This window comes from Caenorhabditis briggsae, assembly GCF_000004555.2.
Source record: "Caenorhabditis briggsae complete genome, chrV, whole genome shotgun sequence".
NCBI lineage: Eukaryota > Metazoa > Nematoda > Chromadorea > Rhabditida > Rhabditidae > Caenorhabditis > Caenorhabditis briggsae.
This window is the reverse complement of record NC_013488.2, coordinates 17,697,670-17,715,846: the sequence shown is the minus strand read 5'-3', so window position 1 is coordinate 17,715,846 and position 18,177 is coordinate 17,697,670. Positions and strand designations below refer to the sequence as shown.

The following is an 18,177-nucleotide window of genomic DNA, read 5'->3' as shown; positions in this document are numbered from 1 at the left end:
GTTGGGGGTTTTAAAACCTTTGGGAACCCTTTTGGGGGTTCAAAAAGGTTTTTCCATCCATTTCGGGGGTCCCAAACCTTTCCGGATCCTTTTTGGGGGTCCAAAAAATTTTTGGACCCCTTTTGGGTTCCAGGAAGGCTTCCGGACCCTTTTTGGGGGTTCAAAAAGGTTTTTGGACCCTTTTCGGGGGGGGAAAAGGTTCTGGGAAACCCTTTTTGGGGGTTGGAACGGTTTTTGGAACCTTTATAGGGGGCGGAAAGGCTTTCGAACCCTTTTTGGGGGTCCGAAATGTTCCCAAAACCCTTTTTGGGCCTTAAAAGGGGGGAAAATTTGGGTTTGGCCCCCGTTTCCGGTGGTTTTTTTTTTGGAAAAGGGGGAAATTTCCCGGAAAGGGAAAAGGGGGCCCCCCCCCCCCCCCCCCCGATTCAAATAATAAAATATGTGTGTGTTTGATTCATACATAACCGATTACGAAACTTTCCGATTTTCGAAAAAAGAGGCAGAAGAGTGTAAAACGTTTATGCCTCTTCTCCTCCTCCTCCTCCTCCTCTTCCGATACCGTTTTTTGAGGTGTGGTGTGTACCTGAGTGTTGACTGAATCGACATGACTCATTTTGTATGTGTTTCATCGTTTTTGGCGCATTTTGAAAGTTTCGAAACTTTTTGAAACGAAACAATTTTCGACCAATTTGGACCCGGAAATCGGCTATTTTCGGGGCTCATTTTTGGACCCAGAACACAGTTTCAAACTCCCCGCCTTTTTCCACCCATAGAGCCTGAAATTTCAACTTTTCTGAAAAATATTGATTTTGGAATGTGGAGAAGAGTTTGGACTTTGGAAATCATTTTAGCAAGTTTTCAGTTCAAAATTCGAATTTCCCGCCGTTTTCTACCCTTGGAATCTAAAATGTGGGCTCTTCTCCAGATTTTGAATTTTAGAATCTGGAGAAGAGGAAGGGAAATTTGGAGAAGACCTAATTTTGGGTTTTAGGTCATTTTGAGCTCTTTTTTCATTTGGAATTCGAATTTCCCGGCTATCTTCACCCTTAGAACTCAAAATTCCAAAATTTCTGCAAAATTTTGATTTTAGAATCTGGAGAAGAGGAAGAGGTTTTCTTCGAATTTTCAAAAAAAAAAACAATTTTTTTTGCGTATTCTTGACTGAATATTCAGTTTTCTGACAGTATTCCACCCTAGAACTTTATTTTCCTTCTTCTCCTTATTTGGAAAATCTCTTCTCCAGATCCTAAAAGTGCATTTCACTTTCTGACCTTGGCGGGCCACCCCAAAATGTACGCGTTCACTTTTTTAATGAATTGGAAAAGAAGAAATAGAAGGGTGTGGCCTTCTTCTTCTCAATGCCATCATCCTTCCTCTTCTTCTGCCTCCTCCTCCTCCGTCGAAAATATCGAAAATCAAAAAAAAAAAGGTTTTTCTGAAAAGATGAATTTTTTAGAAGTTTTTAGACATTTTCCAACCTGGACTTTCTTCTTTTAAGCTTAAAATCCTTTTTCTTCCTTTTTGTTGGCCTTTTTCTTCTTCTTCTTCTTCTTCTTCTGCGTTCTGGAGAAGAGGAAGGAATACGAAAATGTTTGAAAATATGAATTTTTTCAAAGTTTTTAGACATTTTCCAAAGTGGGCTTTCTTCTTTTCAGCTTAAAATTCTTCTTTTTCCATTTCCGAACCTCTTCTTCCTCTTCTCCAGATTCTGGATGACAATTTTTGGAAACTTTGAAACATGAATTTTTTCCTATTTTTAGACATTTTCCAACATGGAGATTCTTCTTTTGAAATGGAATTTTTTTTCTCTTTTTCTTCTCTTATTTTTGAAGTTCTGAAAAAGAGGAAGGAATCTGAATTTTTCTAAGTTTTTAAAAGATGAATTTTTTCAAGGTTTTTAGACATTTTCCAACATGGACTTTTATCTTTTTAGGTTGAATTCCTTTTTCTTCTTCTTCTCCTATTTTTGGAGTTCTGGAAAAGAGGGAGGAATTCTGAAAATTTTTGGAAAGATGAATTTTTCAAAGTCTTTAGACATTTTCCAAAGTGGGCTTTCTTTTTTTCAGCTTAAAATTCTTCTTTTCCTTTTCCCGAACCTCTTCTTCCTCTTCTCCAGAGGCTGGATGACAATTTTTGGAAACTTTGAAACATGAATTCTTTTCGCTTTTTTAGGCATTTCCCAACTTAGAGATTCTTCTTTTGAGGTTGAAATCCTTTTTTCCCTCTCCAAATCTCTTCTTCCTCTTCTCCAGATTTTGGATAAAAATTTCAAAAAAAAATTTTTTTTTCGATTTTTGAATTTCTGGTTAAAATCCATCATTTTTTTTTGACTCAATTTTTTTTCTGATTTTTGGGTTTAAAAAACCAAAAAATCGTAAAAACCCATAAAATTGGTATGGTGTGTTGGGCAAACATGGACGCTTTGGGGGTTATACTACTATAACCAAACAAGCATTCCCTCCCAAAAAAAGGGGGTGATGAGTCATGTTGAAAATCAACAAACAGGTATGAGAACTGACTGTTTCCTTTCTTTTTGGTAGTATATACAAAAAATATTTTGAGAGCCAAAAACGACCATTTCTAGGCTCAAAATGCTCATTTTGGAGCTTAAAAATTCCTGGAAAATTGGATTTTTTCGATTTTTAATGAAGTCGACTCTGAAAAATGGCTGAAAATTGTCATTTTTGCGATTTTCGGCCATAAAAACGTCATTTTCTTGATTTCCGGCCCTTATCACCCTTATCACCCCTGTCTCTTTCTCCTCTGGTGAAAATTTTCGAAATTTTACTGTTTTCGAAATTTCAGAAAATCAACAAAAAATTTATTTTGTTTAGAAAAATGACATTTTTTTATCAGTTAGTTCCTTCTTCTTCTTCTTTTCTCTCGAAATGTCTTCTCTGCGTCTCTCGATTTTCTGTACTCTCTCTCTCTCTCTCTCTCTCTCTCTCTCTCTCTCTCTCTCTCTCTCGCTCCCTATCGCTTTTTCGGTGTCAAACCCCATGACAACATGATCAGTATTTGGGGGTGTCTGTCGGTGCTTGGCGACCCATTTTTGATTTTTTATATTCACCATGTGATTTTTTTCTAAAAACTGTGATTTTCTTCTTCTTCTTATTTTTTGGAATACTGAACATTTTTGAAAATATTTTTTTTTTCAAAGTTTTTGAATTTTTTCAAAGTTTTTGGGCACTTTGCAACCTGGAATTTCTTCTTTTTAGGTTGAAATCCTTTTTTTCCTTCTCCAAGTTTCTTCTTACTCTTCTCCAGATACTGGATGAAAATTTGGAATTTTTTTAAAAGATGAATTTTTCAAGGTTCAAGGACATTTTCCAACCTGGAATTTCTTCTTTTTAGGTTGAAATCTTTTTTTTCCCTTCTCCGAATCTATTCTTCCTCTTCTCCAGATTCTGAATGACAAATTTTGGAAAATTTTGAAACATGAACTTTTTTCCTATTTTTTAGACATTTTCCAACCTGGAATTTCTTCTTTTTAGGTTGAAATCTTTTTTTTCCTACTCCAAGTTCCTTCTTCCTCTTCTCCAGATTCTGGATGACAAATTTTGGAAAATTTTGAAACATGAATTTTTTCCTATTTTTAGACATTTTCCAACATGGAGATTCTTCTTTTGAAATGGAATTTCTTTTTTTTTTCTTCTTTTTTCTTATTCTTGGAGTTCTGAAGAAGAGGAAGGAATCTGAAATTTTTTAATTTTTTAAAATATGATTTTTTTTCAGATTTTTTAGACATTTTCCAACCTGGAATTTCTTCTTTTTAAAAATTTTTTCTTTTTAAAAAGAAATCTTTTTTTTTCCTTCTCCCAATTTTGGAAATTTCAAAAAAATTAAAATTTTTAGAAAATTTTGATTTTTGCGTTTTTTTTTCGAATTTTCCCCCGCCCCAGAATTTCCCAATGTTCAACGATCGAACTGTTCTCTCCGTCGAGTTTCTTCGAATTCTCATGTAGGAAAATTTCCGGTTTCTTGTTTTCTCTGCGTCTCTCTCACTCTCTCTCTCTCTCCTTTTCCTCATTTTTGACATTTTTCCCGGTCAAAAATGGTCGATTTTTTCTGGAAAATTCTAGAACATATTCAATCTTGTGACTCAAATTTTCTTCAATCATAGTCATATGAGAAATTATCAGCCAGGTGCAAAAAATAGGGGGTGATTGACACACTGGTGATAATTAATTTCATTCTTTTTCGCCCCAAAAAAATGACCAAATGACGCGTTTTAGCACTTTTTAAGCTTGAAATTCAAATTTCCCGTCTTTTTCTACCCCTAGAACACAAAATTTAGGTTCTTCTCGAGAGTTTGAATTTGGGATCTGGAGAAGAGGAAGGGAAATTTGGAGAAGACCTAATTTCGGGTTTTAGGTCATTTTGAGCTCTTTTTTCATTTGGAATTCGAATTTCCCGGCTATCTTCACCCTTAGAACTCAAAATTCCAAAATTTCTGAAAAATTTTGATTTTGGAATCTGGAGAAGAGGAAGAGGTCTTCTCCGATTTTTCAAAAAAAAAATTTATTTTTTTTTGAATTTTCCTCGTATTCTTGAATGGATAATCGGTTTTCTGACATTTTTCCAACCTAAAACCTATTTTTTCTTCTTCTTCTTATTCTGAAAATCTCTTCTCCAGATTTCACAAAACTTTCCTTTTCCGATGTTTGGAAAAAAAAAAAATTTTTTATTTTATTTTTTTATTTTTTTTTTTTAAATTTTCTTTTTTTTCTCTTCTTTTTTTCCAAACTTTTAGGGATAAGAAGAAGAAGAAGAAGAAGAAGAATCACCTGGTCTTTCCCTTTTTTCCCCTTTTTTTTTGACCCCCTTATCATTGATAAAAGAGATATATGACGACGTCTTCTGATGTAACCTCGAATCTGGAGAATCTCTTCCTTCCTCTTTTCCAGATTTTGAATAAATCGAAATTCGGAAAAACAATTCTTTTTGGGTTTTTTTAAAAGAAAAATAAAATGCATGTTTTAGTCATATGATTAAGCTCCGCCCCCTTTTCCTTTAGGCTCCGCCCACTTTTGGCTCATTTTCACTCAATTTTTCCCCATTTTTTCAATTTTTTTTTTGGGAAAAAAAAATTGTTTTCTGTTCTTCTTTTTCACGCCAAAAATATTTTTTGATCTATCGCAAAAAAATTCCGTTTCTGATACTCTTATCATATTATATCAGTGATATGGTATCATGTCGTGTTCCTGTCACTCCCTCCTCCTTCTTACCAGATGACGATGATATGATTTTCACGTGCATTTTTCAAAGAATTCGACCCCATTGTTGGCCCTGAAAAATTTGGCTGAAAATCTGAAAATTGGCTATAATTTGTTTTTGCTTGAAAAATATAATTTTTGAGTGGAATTTTTGGGTTCCGAAAGCTCAAAAATTGATCTTAACTATAAATTGTGATCTAGAAATGTGAGATTTGGCTGAAAATTGGATTTTTAGAATTTTTTGAAAAAAAAAAAATTTTTTTTTCAATTTTTTGGGTCAAATTTGAGTTTTTAAACGCAAATTTTGCATTTTAAACACCTAGAAATTGGTTTAGAACGCCAAAAATCGTTTTGTTGTGGTTGTTGTTGTTGTTTTCTCCATCACATGACTATTCATTATTTTTTGAATTTTTTGAATAATTTTCTAGACTGGATATTCCAGTTTTTCAGTTTTCAAATTGTTGTGATTGTTGGCTGAAATTTTGTTGTTGTTTTAAATTTTTGTCGTGGACCAATTGTCAGGGGTCCTCTTCTCCTCAAAAAAAAAAAACAAAAAGACAGCAGATGGGAATAGTCCATGATGGACATCATCGTCCTAACTGGAGAGAGGAATCGAACCCAACCCTAGTCAGTTACCGTCCTCCCTCTTCACCGCTACACCACCAGTCGTTGCTTTCAACTAGTTCCACAATGCATATAAGAAAAGGGGAGGTCTGGCCCTCAAAATATTCGAATTTCAGCCAAATTTCAAATTCGATTTTCTCGGATCTGGAATGTCCGCAGCAAAATCTGAATATATATTTGAAAATGTCTCATTCTCAGCTTTCGAATGATATAGGCCTCATATCAAAGTCCCATACCCCAGTTACAACCTTCCCTAGTAAGCTGAAAAATCAAATGAATATAATTCACCAAAAACTTAGGTAAAACCTACCTTGTCATATTTCAGTAACAATTCAAACTTGATTTTCTTGCCAAGATCGGATTCAGCAAAATTCGGATCAAGAGATTTGAAGAGGCAGAAGAGGTGAGAGATGAAGAGGTTGTCCTGAGATTTCCTGAGATGTTTGTGCGAACGGCATCCCGGCTTTTGCAATGCCTACTGCAAATTATGAATACTTCTCAAACTACTCGCACAGTTCAAATACTAGTACATTATTCCAACATCTGCGCGTTTTTCGTATTTTGGACCTCTATTTTTTCTTGGGACCTCTAAACTATTTTTGGGACCTCTAATTTTTTTTGGGACCTCTAATTTTTTTTGGGACCTCTAATTTTTTTTGGGACCTCTATTTTATTTTGGGACCTCTAATTTTTTTTCGGACCTCTATTCTTTTTTGGGACCTCTAAACTAGAATAGAGCCGCTATGACGAGGTCCCAAGGCCCGTTTTCGGCGTCAAAGCCTCCAGAAAAAAAAGACAGCAGATGGAGAAAATGGTTCATGATGGACGGTCCACCTGCTCCTCCTTTTCCTCCTCCTCCTCCTCTCTGCACCCCATCAAATCGAATCGTACTACTAGTACAAACATTCCCAAAAAAGGGGGGTATTCCCCCCTTTCTTTTTGGAAATTGTATTGTTTGTTGTAGCGACAGGTGTGGGGCAAATCAGGGTGATTCGAGAGCATGAGACACGACAGTACATATACGTGTGTATTTGTACATAGTGTCACAGGAGATACGCCCCTTGGGACCCCATTTTTAGCACTATTTACGCATTGGAATAGTGCTAAAAAGTGCTAAAATCTCAATAATTTTGATATTATCGAGAACACACCTTTTAAAATCGGTCTACATTGGATCTGAAATGCCGCTGCTTTAAAAACCAAAAAAAAAACAAACATTGTCTAGAACCCCAAAAATGGTCCAAACTTTCAGAGTCTTCCAGAATCTTCTAGAACTTTCTCACCATTCAAAAGTCGATATTTAACCTCTTCACATTCATCACCACCTTCTGTCACCACTCACCATCTCGAGAAACAGTAATCTGATGAGAGATTGCCGATCTCGTCGGGGGGTAATTACCGCGCACATAAACCTCCTCCTGGCCCATTAAGCCTCATCACCCATTATTTCTACAGTAATCCTAATTGATGCCACGTCATCATGCCCTATTGTCTTCTTCTGAATCTGGGCGGGATGAACACAGCAGCGTCGTTTTATATGTCACAAAAAACGCGTCTGCGTCTCTCGTTTTAAATGAAAAAGGGCGATTTCAGCACCCCCCCCCCCCTTCCCCCACCTGTTGGCTGAAAATGCGTCATTCTCTTCTCTTGTCGTTTTCTTCTTCTTTTTCCTCTCCAATTTTCGGGAAAGCAGAACAGCTGACCCATGGACCCTTCAATTTGATTTTTGACCTGGAAAATGCGATTTTCGGGTTTCGGGACCTTGAAAATTGAAATTTTCATGTCGAAATTCATGTTTACAAGCTTTAGAAATGTGGGAAATTGAGATTTTCAGACTTTTCTAGGCCTTGGAAAGTTGAAATTTGACTTAAGAGCTGAATATGGAGTTCGGGACCGTTTTTAACCCGAGAATTCGAATTTCCCGCATTTTTCGGTTCTAGGAAAAATTCTTCTTCTTCTTCTCCAAATTGTAGATTTTTTCCAAATTTTTTAGACTTGAAAGTTTATTTTTCGAAATTTCAGAAATGTTTGATCTACCCCGGAATTTTTCCTTTTTCTTCTTCTTTTTTTTCCCTTTTTTCGATTTTCAACCATTTTTAGTCTTTTTTTCTGATTTTTTGGTCTTCTTCTTCTTCTTTCTCTTCTTCTTCTTTTTTCCCAAAGAACAGTTGGTGGTCCTCATCCCCCTATTGCTCTTAGCTGGGGGTGCCATGGGACCAATCTAGAAAGTACACAAACCCCCAGCTGTTCTTCTTCTTCTTCTTCTTTTTTCTTCTTTTTCGTTCTTCTCCAGAAATGGGCGGAGCTTAGGAGGAAGAAGAAGAAGAAGAAGAAGGTGCACTTTCTCTGTCTATTTCTCGTGCTCTCTTGGTTTTAGAATCCAAAAGAGTTCAGTCTGGAATTTTTTTTCGGTCTTCTTCTTCTTCTTTTTTTTTGTGAGTTCTGGAGAAGAGGAAGGAATTCTGAAAATTTTTGAAAAGATGAATTTTTTCAAAGTTTTTTGTCATTTTTCAACCTGGACTTTCTTCTTTTCAGGTTGAAATCCTTTTTTTCCTTCTGCTTCTTCTTCTTCTTTCTCTTCTCCAGATTCTGCATGAAATTTTGGAAAAATCTCTAAAGGTGCATTTTTTTACAGTTTTTAGACATTTTCCAACCTGGACTTTCTTCTTTTCAGGTTGAAATCCTTTTTTTTTCTTCTTCTTCTCCTTCCTCTTCTCCAGATCATGGATGTAAATTTTGAAAATTTTTGAAAGATGATTTTTTTTGGGATTTTTGTACATTTTCCAACTTGGACTTTCTTTTTTTTAGGTTGAAATCCTTTTTCTTCCTTTTTCTTCTTCTTCTTCTTTTTTTTCGTCTTCTTCTCCGAATTTTGGAAAATTTTGATTTTTACCTCTTTTTTCGCGCCTTTTCTTCTTCTTCTTTTTTGCTCTTTCTTCAAATTCATTTTTTCTGTTTCAGATTTCTCTCAAACTTCTCTCTACTAACCCCCAAACTCTTTGTATATGATACAAACGAATCGCTCGACGACAACTACAGTAATCCAGCCACCAAAAATGCCGCCGGCTCGCGGGACCAAAACACTCGCCTGGTTTATGGATAACGATATTCTGAGCAATCAAGAAGTGGGCGGAGCCTCAGGACCCCCGGTTGGAGTGATTGGAAGCGGACGGAGGGGTAGCTCGTCGGATGGTGAGTTTTGGAAATTTTTGACGAATCGGGACCTAAATAATAAGAAACTAGAGTAAATTTAAGGTGGAATAGTCGAAACGGCGATGAAAATTGAGCAAAGTTGATTTTTTTGGTCTTTTTCTTCCCCAGATTTTGGTCTTTTTCGAATTTTAGATTTTTTTTTCGATTTTAGAAGGATTTTTAGACAAAAATAAGTGTTCCAATCGATTTTTCTTGCAAATATTAGCCGAGAACGAAGTTTTCAAGAGTTTTGGAGGAGAAAAATCTCTTCTCCAAATTTTAGACAAATCTCTTCTCCCAACTTTATGGTTCCATAGGTTAGAATGGACTAAAAAGGCTGGAAACGGCTGGAAATTGTCCCAAATAGCCTGGAAAAACTGTGTGGTCCACTTCTAGTCGTAATTTTCAAATTCTTGTTCTTCTCCGTATTTTGGTACATATTTTCCAAATTTTGGGTTTTTGCGAATTTCTGGGCTTTAGAGTGATTTTTAGCCTCCAATAGGTGTTTAAAACGATTTCCCAGGCTAAAATTAGCGCTATTTTTTTTTATTAAGCCTAGAACCCGAAAATTTTGAAATTCGGAGAAGAAAATGTCTTCTCCAGATTTTAGGCAAATCTCTTCTCCCAACATTATAGTTCAAAGGGTTAGAATGGACTAAAAAGGCTGGAAATGCCTGGAAATTGTCCCAAATCATCTGGAGAATTCTTGTGGACCACTTTTAGGTTGAAAAATTGAGAAATCAGATTCTGAATCCCTTCCTCCTAACCCAAATTTCAAAAAAAAAAATTGAAAAAAAGACATTTTTTGCTAAAGCTAGAATTTCCAGTCAAATTTATCTCTAGAAAGCTGAAAATTTTTGATATTTACCTTCTTCTTCCTCTTCTCCATATTCAACCCAAAAAGTTTTGGGGAAGAAGAAGAAGAAGAAGAACAAGTTCCTCTTACACCACTTTTCGGATCATCCTTGTAAGGAAGAAGAAGAAAAAGTTGAGATCATCGTTTTCGTTTTTTTTCCTTCTTCTTTTTCTTCTTTCTCTAATTCTCTCTTCTCCAGACGTGGTGTGGGAGGTCTCTATGGAGAAGAAGAAGACAGGCTTTTCGCCCCATCATCATTTTCTCAGGACAGATAGTTCCTTGTTTGTACATGCATTCGCACACACAGTCAGATGACTTCTTCTTCTTCTTCACCATATTTTGGTCTTCTCCGAATTTTGGAGATTTTTTGCGATTTTTGGGATTTTAGAGTGATTTTTAGTTTCTAATAAATGTTTTAAACGATTTCCCAGGCTAAAATTAGCCTAGAACAAAATTTTCAAGAGATTTGGAGAAGAAAATGTGTTCTCCAGATTTTAGGCAAATCTCTTCTCCCAACTTTATGGTTCAGTGGGTTAAAATGGACCAAAATTGCTGAAAATGCCTGGAAATTGTCCCAAATAGCATGGAAAATTTATGTGGTCCACTGTGAGTCGGAATTTCCAAATTCTTCTTCTTCTCCAGATTTTGGTCATGCACCATGAAGGCTGGAAATTGTTGGAAATTGTCCCAAATAGTCTGAAAAAGTTGTGTGGTCCACTTTAAGTCGGAAAAAATCAAAATTTTAAATTCTGAACCCTTTTCCGAACACACATTTTGAAAAAAAAATTTTCAAAAAAAATTTTTTTTTTCGAAATTCCTAATTTTCTTATCAATTTTTGTGATAGTTCCAGAATCGAAATCCACGACGCCACCATCGATTCAACAACAACAACACCTTCAACAACACCTGTACCACCTTCAGAATCTTCAGAATCATCACCATCAAAATCAGAATTCACACGTTCAGAATCAGCAGAAGAAGCACAAGAAGTTTCGGAAAACGGCGTCGGGCCGTCGTGAAGGTTTTCAGGCGTCGTCGCAAGCGATGTCCGAATCCTCGGAAGACGGCGTCGTTGCATCCGCTACAGTAATCTCAGGGGCCACGTCATCTGGAGCCGCACCGACGTCTTCTGGAAATGAGGAGTACTGGTTTTATGATGTGCAATCGGATGGATACTATTATGAGCAGAATGGTGCGAAAGGGTGGAGACGGAGACAGCCGAACGCCGCGGTTCATAAGTCACAGAATGGGAAGGATCAGGTGAGCAATAATTCTTGGAGTTTGAGTTTTTGAGATTTTTTAGCTTGATAATAAGAAACTAGAGAAAATTTGAGACGGATTAGTCGAAACCCCGATTCAAATTGAGCAACTTTGAAATCTTTGGTCTTTTTCTTCTCCAGATTTTGGTTTTTTTTTCCGAATTTGCGATTTTCTCTGTTTTAGATTGATTTCTAGCTAAAATTGAGTGCCTTAATCAATTTTTCTGACGAAAATCACCCTAGAACCCAAAAATTTTGAGTTTTGGAGAAGAAAATGTCTTCTCCAGATTTTAGGCAAACCTCTTCTCCCAACTTTATGGTTCCATAGGTTAGAATGGACTAAAAAGACTGGAAATGCCTGGAATTTGTCCAAAATGGCCTGGACAATTTATGTGGTCCACTTTTAGGGGAAAATTTGGAAAATTCTGAATTCCTTCTTTCTCCTTCTTCCTAACCCCAAATTTAAAATTTTTCGAAATTTGAAATTTTTCATTTTCAAAGTGCTTCCCAGACAAAAAAAACGGTTTCAACGAATTTCCTAGTTAAAATTAGCCTAAAAATGAGTGTTGGAGAAGAAAATCCCTTCTCCAGATTTTAGACAAATCTCTTCTCCCAACTTTATGGTTCCATAGGTTAGAATAGACTAAAAAGACTGGAAATGCCTGGAAATTGTCCCAAATGACCTGGACAATTTATGTGATCCACTTTTAGTCCGCAATGTCTCCTTCCTCTTCTCCAGATTCAGTCTTCTTCTTCTTCTTCTTCTTCTTCTTCTCCGAATTTAACGTTTTTTTTCAAATTAACCTCAGAATAGACCAAAAGTATCCCAAGTCACATGGAGATTTTTGTTTTTAGCGAAATTTTATTCTAGAACCTTTCCTTTCTCTTCTGAAGCCCTTCTCCAGATTTTGAAAATTTTTGAAATCAAAAATTCTTTTTTAGTCACTTTTTGATGACAAAAAATTGCTAGACGATGATAATCTTTTGCGAATTTCGCAATATTCTCAAATTCTCTTCTTCTTCTTCTTCTTCTTCTTTTGATCTCTGGCCACCTCCACGTCTTCTTTTTCTTCTTCTTCTTCTTCTTCTCCGTATTCTGACTCATTTCTTGCTCAAAATGTGTCTATCTATTCTGGAGCATGGATAGATCGCTGGTAGTTCTGACATTGTACTTTGAGGACTTCTTTGAGGACTTCTTCCTCCTCTCCTAAATGGAAAAGAAGAAGAAGAAGAAGAAGAAGAAGGATGTATAGGAAAAGAGCATGAGTACTTTTGAGCCGACCCCTAAGCAGGCTTCAGCTGAAAAGAGCAAAAAAGGGGCAGAATTGGTCAGAATGGACTAGAAAAGGCTGGAATAAGAAGAAGAAGAAGAAGAAGAAGAAGAAGAAGGGACCAAAATCTGGAGAAGAAGAAGAATTTCCAGGAATTTCCAACTTCTTGGAACTCTTCTTCTCCTTCTTCTTCTTCTCCTTCTTCTTCTTCTTCTTCTTTTCCGTTTTTGACCCAAAAATCCAAAATAAGGAAAAGAAGAAGAAGAAGAAGAAGAAGAAGAAGAAAAGAACTTTTAAATTGGTTTTGATAATTTTGAGACTTGAATTTTCTTCTTTTCTAGAAACTCGTTCTTCTTCTTCCTCTTCTCCATATACTCGAGAAAAGAAGAAGAAGAAGAAGAAGAATCCAGTATTTTTTTTTGGGCAAAAAGAAGAAGAAGAAGAAGAAGAAGCGGAAAATGACCACTACTGGAACTTAAGCCCAACAACAACAATAACAAAATTATGTTATTCGGAGAAGGAGAAGAAGAAGAAGAAGAAGAACTTGAACTATTAGAAAAAAAAAGTTTTGAAATAGGTGCAGAGAAGGGATCTTAGAACATTAATTAGAAAAAAAAATGAAAAATTTCGAAATTTGGGTTTTGGAGAAGAAGAAGACCTAGATCTGAAGAAGACCGAAAATTTAGGAAAAAGGGAATTTTTCGCTGGAATATAATAAATTCAGTGTGGTTTTCCTTCTTTTCACATTTTTACTCTTTTTCTGAAACTTTGAAATTCGGAATCTGGAGAAGAAGAAGACCTAGATCTGAAGAAGACCGAAAATTTAGGAAAAAAGGAATTTTTTGCTGGAATATAGTAAATCTAGACTGGTTTTTTTTACTTTTAAGACTTTCGATTTGTTGGAAACTTTGAAATTTGGAATTTGAAGAAGAAGAAGAAGACCTAACTCTGGAGAAGAGTTTTTCTTCTCGAAAACTCTTGAAAATTGCGTTCCAGGCTAATTTTCATCGGGCAAATCGACTAGAGCACTTATATTTGTCTAAAACCGACTCTAAAAACATGAAATATCAACATTTGAAAAATTTGGAAATTTGGGTTAGGAGGAAGGGAAAAAAAGGAATTCAGAAATCTCAAAATTTTTAGCTAAAAGTGGACCACATAAATTTTCCAGGCTATTTGGGACAATTTTAAGGCATTTTCAGCAATTTTGGTCCATTTTAACGCATTGAACCATAAAGTTGGGAGAAGAGATTTGCCTAAAATCTGGAGAAGAGATTTTCTTCTCCAAAACTCATTTTTAGGCTGATTTGAACCAGGAAAATCGTTAAAACCACTTCTTTCTGTCTAGGAAGCACTTTGAAAATGAAAAATTTCAAATTTCGAAAAATTTTAAATTTGGGGTTAGGAAGAAGGAGAAAGAAGGAATTCAGAATTTTCCAAATTTTCAGCTAAAAGTGGATCACATAAATTGTCCAGGCTATTTGGGACAATTTCCAGGCATTTTCAGCAATTTTGGTCCATTTTAACGCATTGAACCATAAAGTTGGGAGAAGAGATTTGCCTAAAATCTGGAGAAGAGATTTTCTTCTCCAGATTTCAAAAATTTTTGGGTTCTAGGCCAACTTTTGACAGGAAACTCGATTCCGACAGTTATTTTTATCTAGGAAGGACTTTGAAAATGAAAAATTTCAAAATTTGGGTTAGGAAGAAGGAATTCAGAAATTTCAACATTTTTTAACTAAAAGTGGACCACATAAATTTTCCATGCTATTTGGGACAATTTCCAGGCATTTTCAGCAATTTTGGTCCATTTTAACCCATTGAACCATAAAGTTGGGAGAAGAGATTTGCCTAAAATCTGGAGAAGACATTTTTTTCTCCAAATCTCTTGAAAATTGGCTTCTAGGCTAATTTTAACCGGGAAAATTGATTAAAACACTCATTTTCGGCTAAAAACGGCTCTAAAACCTAGAAAATCTCTGAAATTCAAAATTCGGAGAAGACCAAAATCTGGAGAAAAGGAAGACCAAAAATTTCAACCTAGTCTGATTTGCACCATCTTTTCGACTATTCGGATTCAAATTTTCTCCAGTTTCTTATTATTTAGGTCTCAAACCTCAAAAACTCTAATCTTCAGCTAAAAAAATTTGAAATTCCAGCTATTTTAACTAGATTCTGTTTTCAGGAAGTCGCCCATATGAACGTCAATGGCCCATCGAAATACAACCAGCTCCTGGCCGCGCAGACCGCCGCCGCCCAAGCCGCCTTCCTCCAACAGGCCTATCACATGCAGGCCGCGGCCCAAATGGCGGCCCAAAGCCCACCCACACCAAATTCCGGCCCAGGAGCCGCTCAGAATCCAACGATGCGTTATTATGACCCGAATTCTGATGGATTCTTCTACGAAATGGCTTCAGTGGACGGATGGAAACGTCGTCAACCGAATAAGCCTGTCTCGGCATCGGTTTCTGGAATGATTCGTCCGTATTCTCAGAGGCCTCCGACGTCTTCTGGAGCATCTGGAGCCACTTCGTCGTCGTCGTCGTCCTATGGAGCCGCGCTGGCACGTGGACAATTCCCGAGGAATACGGTCAAACAGCCAGAATCCACGTCTCCTGATATCCTCGGAAACGGAGGAGGAGGAGGAGGAGAATCATCGACACCAGGACTTCAGGATTCTGGATCCACGTCATCGTCGACGTGTGGAGAGCCAACTACCAACTTTTCGGAGTTCTTGGCATCGGTTCAACGGCCATCGGCGTTGAAATTGATGGAAAAGGATTCGGGAGCCATGGAGAATGCGCCCAACTCGACTGCCGCGCTTTTCGATGCGATGTTGGCGGATTTAAACGCCGGGAGCAAGGTAAGGGGACTTGAAATTTGAGAAATTGGAAAATAATCTAAAAAACCAGCCATTTCGAGCAGAAAAACGCTGAAAAACAAGAAATTCTGAAAAATATTTTATACTGAGAAATCGTCCAAATTTATCAACTTTTAAGAAATTTTAGAGCTTCACGACCTTTAAAATGAAAAACTAAAAAGAATTTGAGCTGCGATAATCGAAAAGCCGATCAAAATTGAGCAAATTTGAGATTTTTGGTCTTCTTCTTCTCCAGATATCGGTCTTTTCCGAATTTTAGCGATTTTTTAGGTTTTAGCGTCGGTTCTAGTCTAAATTGAGTGTTTTAATCGATTTTCCCGAAGATAATTACCTCAGAGTGAAAATTTTGGGTTTTGGAGAAGAAAATCTCTTCTCCAGATTTTGGGCAAATCTCTTTTCCCAACTTTATGGTTCATAGGGTTAGAATGGATCAAAAAGACTGGAAATGCCTGGAAATTGTCCCAAATCGTCTAGAGAATTTATGTGATCCACTTTTAGCTGAAAATTTGGAAAATTCTGAATTCCTTCTTTCTCCTTCTTCCTAACCCCAAATTTAAAATTTTTCGAAATTTGAAATTTTTCATTTTCAAAGTGCTTCCTAGACAGAAAGAAGTGGTTTTAACGATTTTTCCTGGTTCAAATTAGCCTATAAATGAGTTTTGGAGAAGAAAATCTCTTCTCCAGATTTTAGACAAATCTCTTCCCCCAACTTTATGGTTCCATAGGTTAGAATGGACTAAAAAGGCTGAAAATAGCTTGAAATTGTTCCAAACAGTCTGGAAAAGAACTTTGGTCCACGCTTAGAAAAAAATTTTCAAATTCTTCTTCTTCTCCAGATTTTGGTCCTTTCCGAATTTTGAGTTTTAGCGATTTGCTGAGTTTTAGATTGATTTCTAGCCAAAATTGAGTGTTTTAATCGATTTTTCCGACGAAAATCACTCTAGAACTCAAACATTTTGAGTTTTGGAGAAGAAAATCTCTTCTTCAAATTTTAGACAAATCTCTTCTCCCAACTTTATGGTTCAATGGGTTAAAATGGACCAAATTTTTGGAAATTTGCTGGAAAATGTCCCAAATCGTCTAGAGAATTTGTGTGGTCCACTTTTATCGAATTTTCGATAATTTTAAGCTGAGCAATCGGGTCAAAATACTGAGTACCTTCCTCCTAACCCCAATTTCAAAAAAAAAATTTGAAAAAAAAAAATTTTTCAGACGCCCGTCTACTCTTCGCATCCACTCTCCTCGTCGAACTTTTCCACAATTCCCACGTCACCAATGAAGCCGATGACGTCGGATTCATGGAATTCGTTCCGCTCGTGCAGCCTCTTCTCCCCAATCAAACCATCGAAACGCGTCGTTCTGGGTGCCACATCGTCTGGATTCAGCCAACCAATGGGCGCCACTCCAATCATGGACCTGAATGACGATACGATGAACATGTTGATGCGCGATTTGGACAAATTGTGGGCAAACACGCCGGTTTCGGGCCTTAATCAGGCTTAAATTGGCGGTTTTTGGTCTTTTTTCAGGCTCAAAATGACTCATTTCGGCTCATTTTGACCCCGAGAATCTATAGTTTTAGACTTTTATTCCCCCCCTGTCTTGTCTGTAAAATTTGGAAGCTCCGCCCCCTTTCTGTATATAGATCCTTAGACCACTGGTGGTGATTGTCTCTTTTCCCCTTCCCTAGCCACGTTTTACGATATATATGTTGGATATTTTTTTCTCGCTTTTTTTTTGCTCTTTTTTTTCTGTACCAATATAGTGTAGGCCCGCCCCCCTCTGCCCTTGGAAAAGTTGATTTTTGTGGAATTTTTGGTTTTTTGAGAGGTTTCTAGTGGGAAATTTGAATTTTTGAGCTTAAAAATGAGATTTGCGAGGTTTTTTAGCCCCGAAAGCGATTTTTCCGGGGTTTTTGGACCCCGAAATGGCCGATTTTGGAGATTTTGGAGCCCGAAAGTTTTAAGCTGAGCAATTTTGGGAATTGTCAGAAAATGGTCATTTTTCGCCTGGAAAAATGGATTTTTGGGTTTTCTCACCTGAAAAAATCAATTTTCCAGGTCTTTTTGACTCCAAATTCACATTTTGGACCCCCGAAAAATCGAAAAATTAAAGCTGAGCAATTTTGAAAATTTTCGAAAAAAACTTTTTTTTCAAATTTTTCTCAAAATTTCAAATTTCCCGCCAGACCTCGGAAAACTATTTTTTTGTTCCAAAAATTCACTTCCAAGCCCCGCCCCTTTCTTAGGATTACTGTAGAAAGTATTGTAGGTTCTTAGAATTCCTCCACCAAACTTTCTCGGCTTAATTTTATTATTTTTTTGAATTGTTCAAATTTCCCGCCAATTTTAAGTTTCGAAAAAAAATTCAATTTTTTTTGTATACTAAACATTCCTTAGCTCCGCCCCTTTTTTGAAGAAGCCCCGCCCACATGTAGTATTTGTGTGTGTGTGTTTTTGCCCCATATTTGTACTATATATGAATACCGTAGACCCTAATTTTTGATGGCTCCGCCCACTTTTTTTTTATTACTGTAGTATTATTGATTTTTCCCTTCGAAACAACACATTTCCCCCTAATTTTCAGAATACGTAGTACATTCATTTTTTTTGTGTGTTTTCTTTGATTTTCAGCAATGATTGAAATCTGAAATAAATTCGTAGAATACGAAACTTTTTTTTTTGAGAATTTTCAGATTTTTGAAAATATAATCAAATTGGAAAAAATTTCCTCAGATGAAAATGGCTTTCTCTTGGAATTTTGACTTTAAATTATCTACCGTAATCCTTCGAATTTCCACTCGAGACCCAAGATTTTCGAATTTCTCTTAACAAGATAAACTCAAAAATGAAAAGTTCAAAAAAATTGGGTAATTTT

General features: G+C 36.4%; 1 protein-coding gene across 1 annotated transcript; it reads left to right on the top strand.

Moving 5' to 3' along the window:
* Positions 1-8,896: 8,896 nt before the first annotated feature.
* Positions 8,897-17,429, top strand: CBG17813 (the record flags this gene model as incomplete). Its single annotated transcript, XM_002648861.2, has 5 exons — positions 8,897-9,032; positions 10,740-11,149; positions 14,605-15,282; positions 16,513-16,797; positions 17,361-17,429. 5 exons carry the CDS (start codon positions 8,897-8,899, stop codon positions 17,427-17,429), a joined length of 1,578 nt encoding a protein of 525 aa, XP_002648907.2.
* Positions 17,430-18,177: the final 748 nt, after the last annotated feature.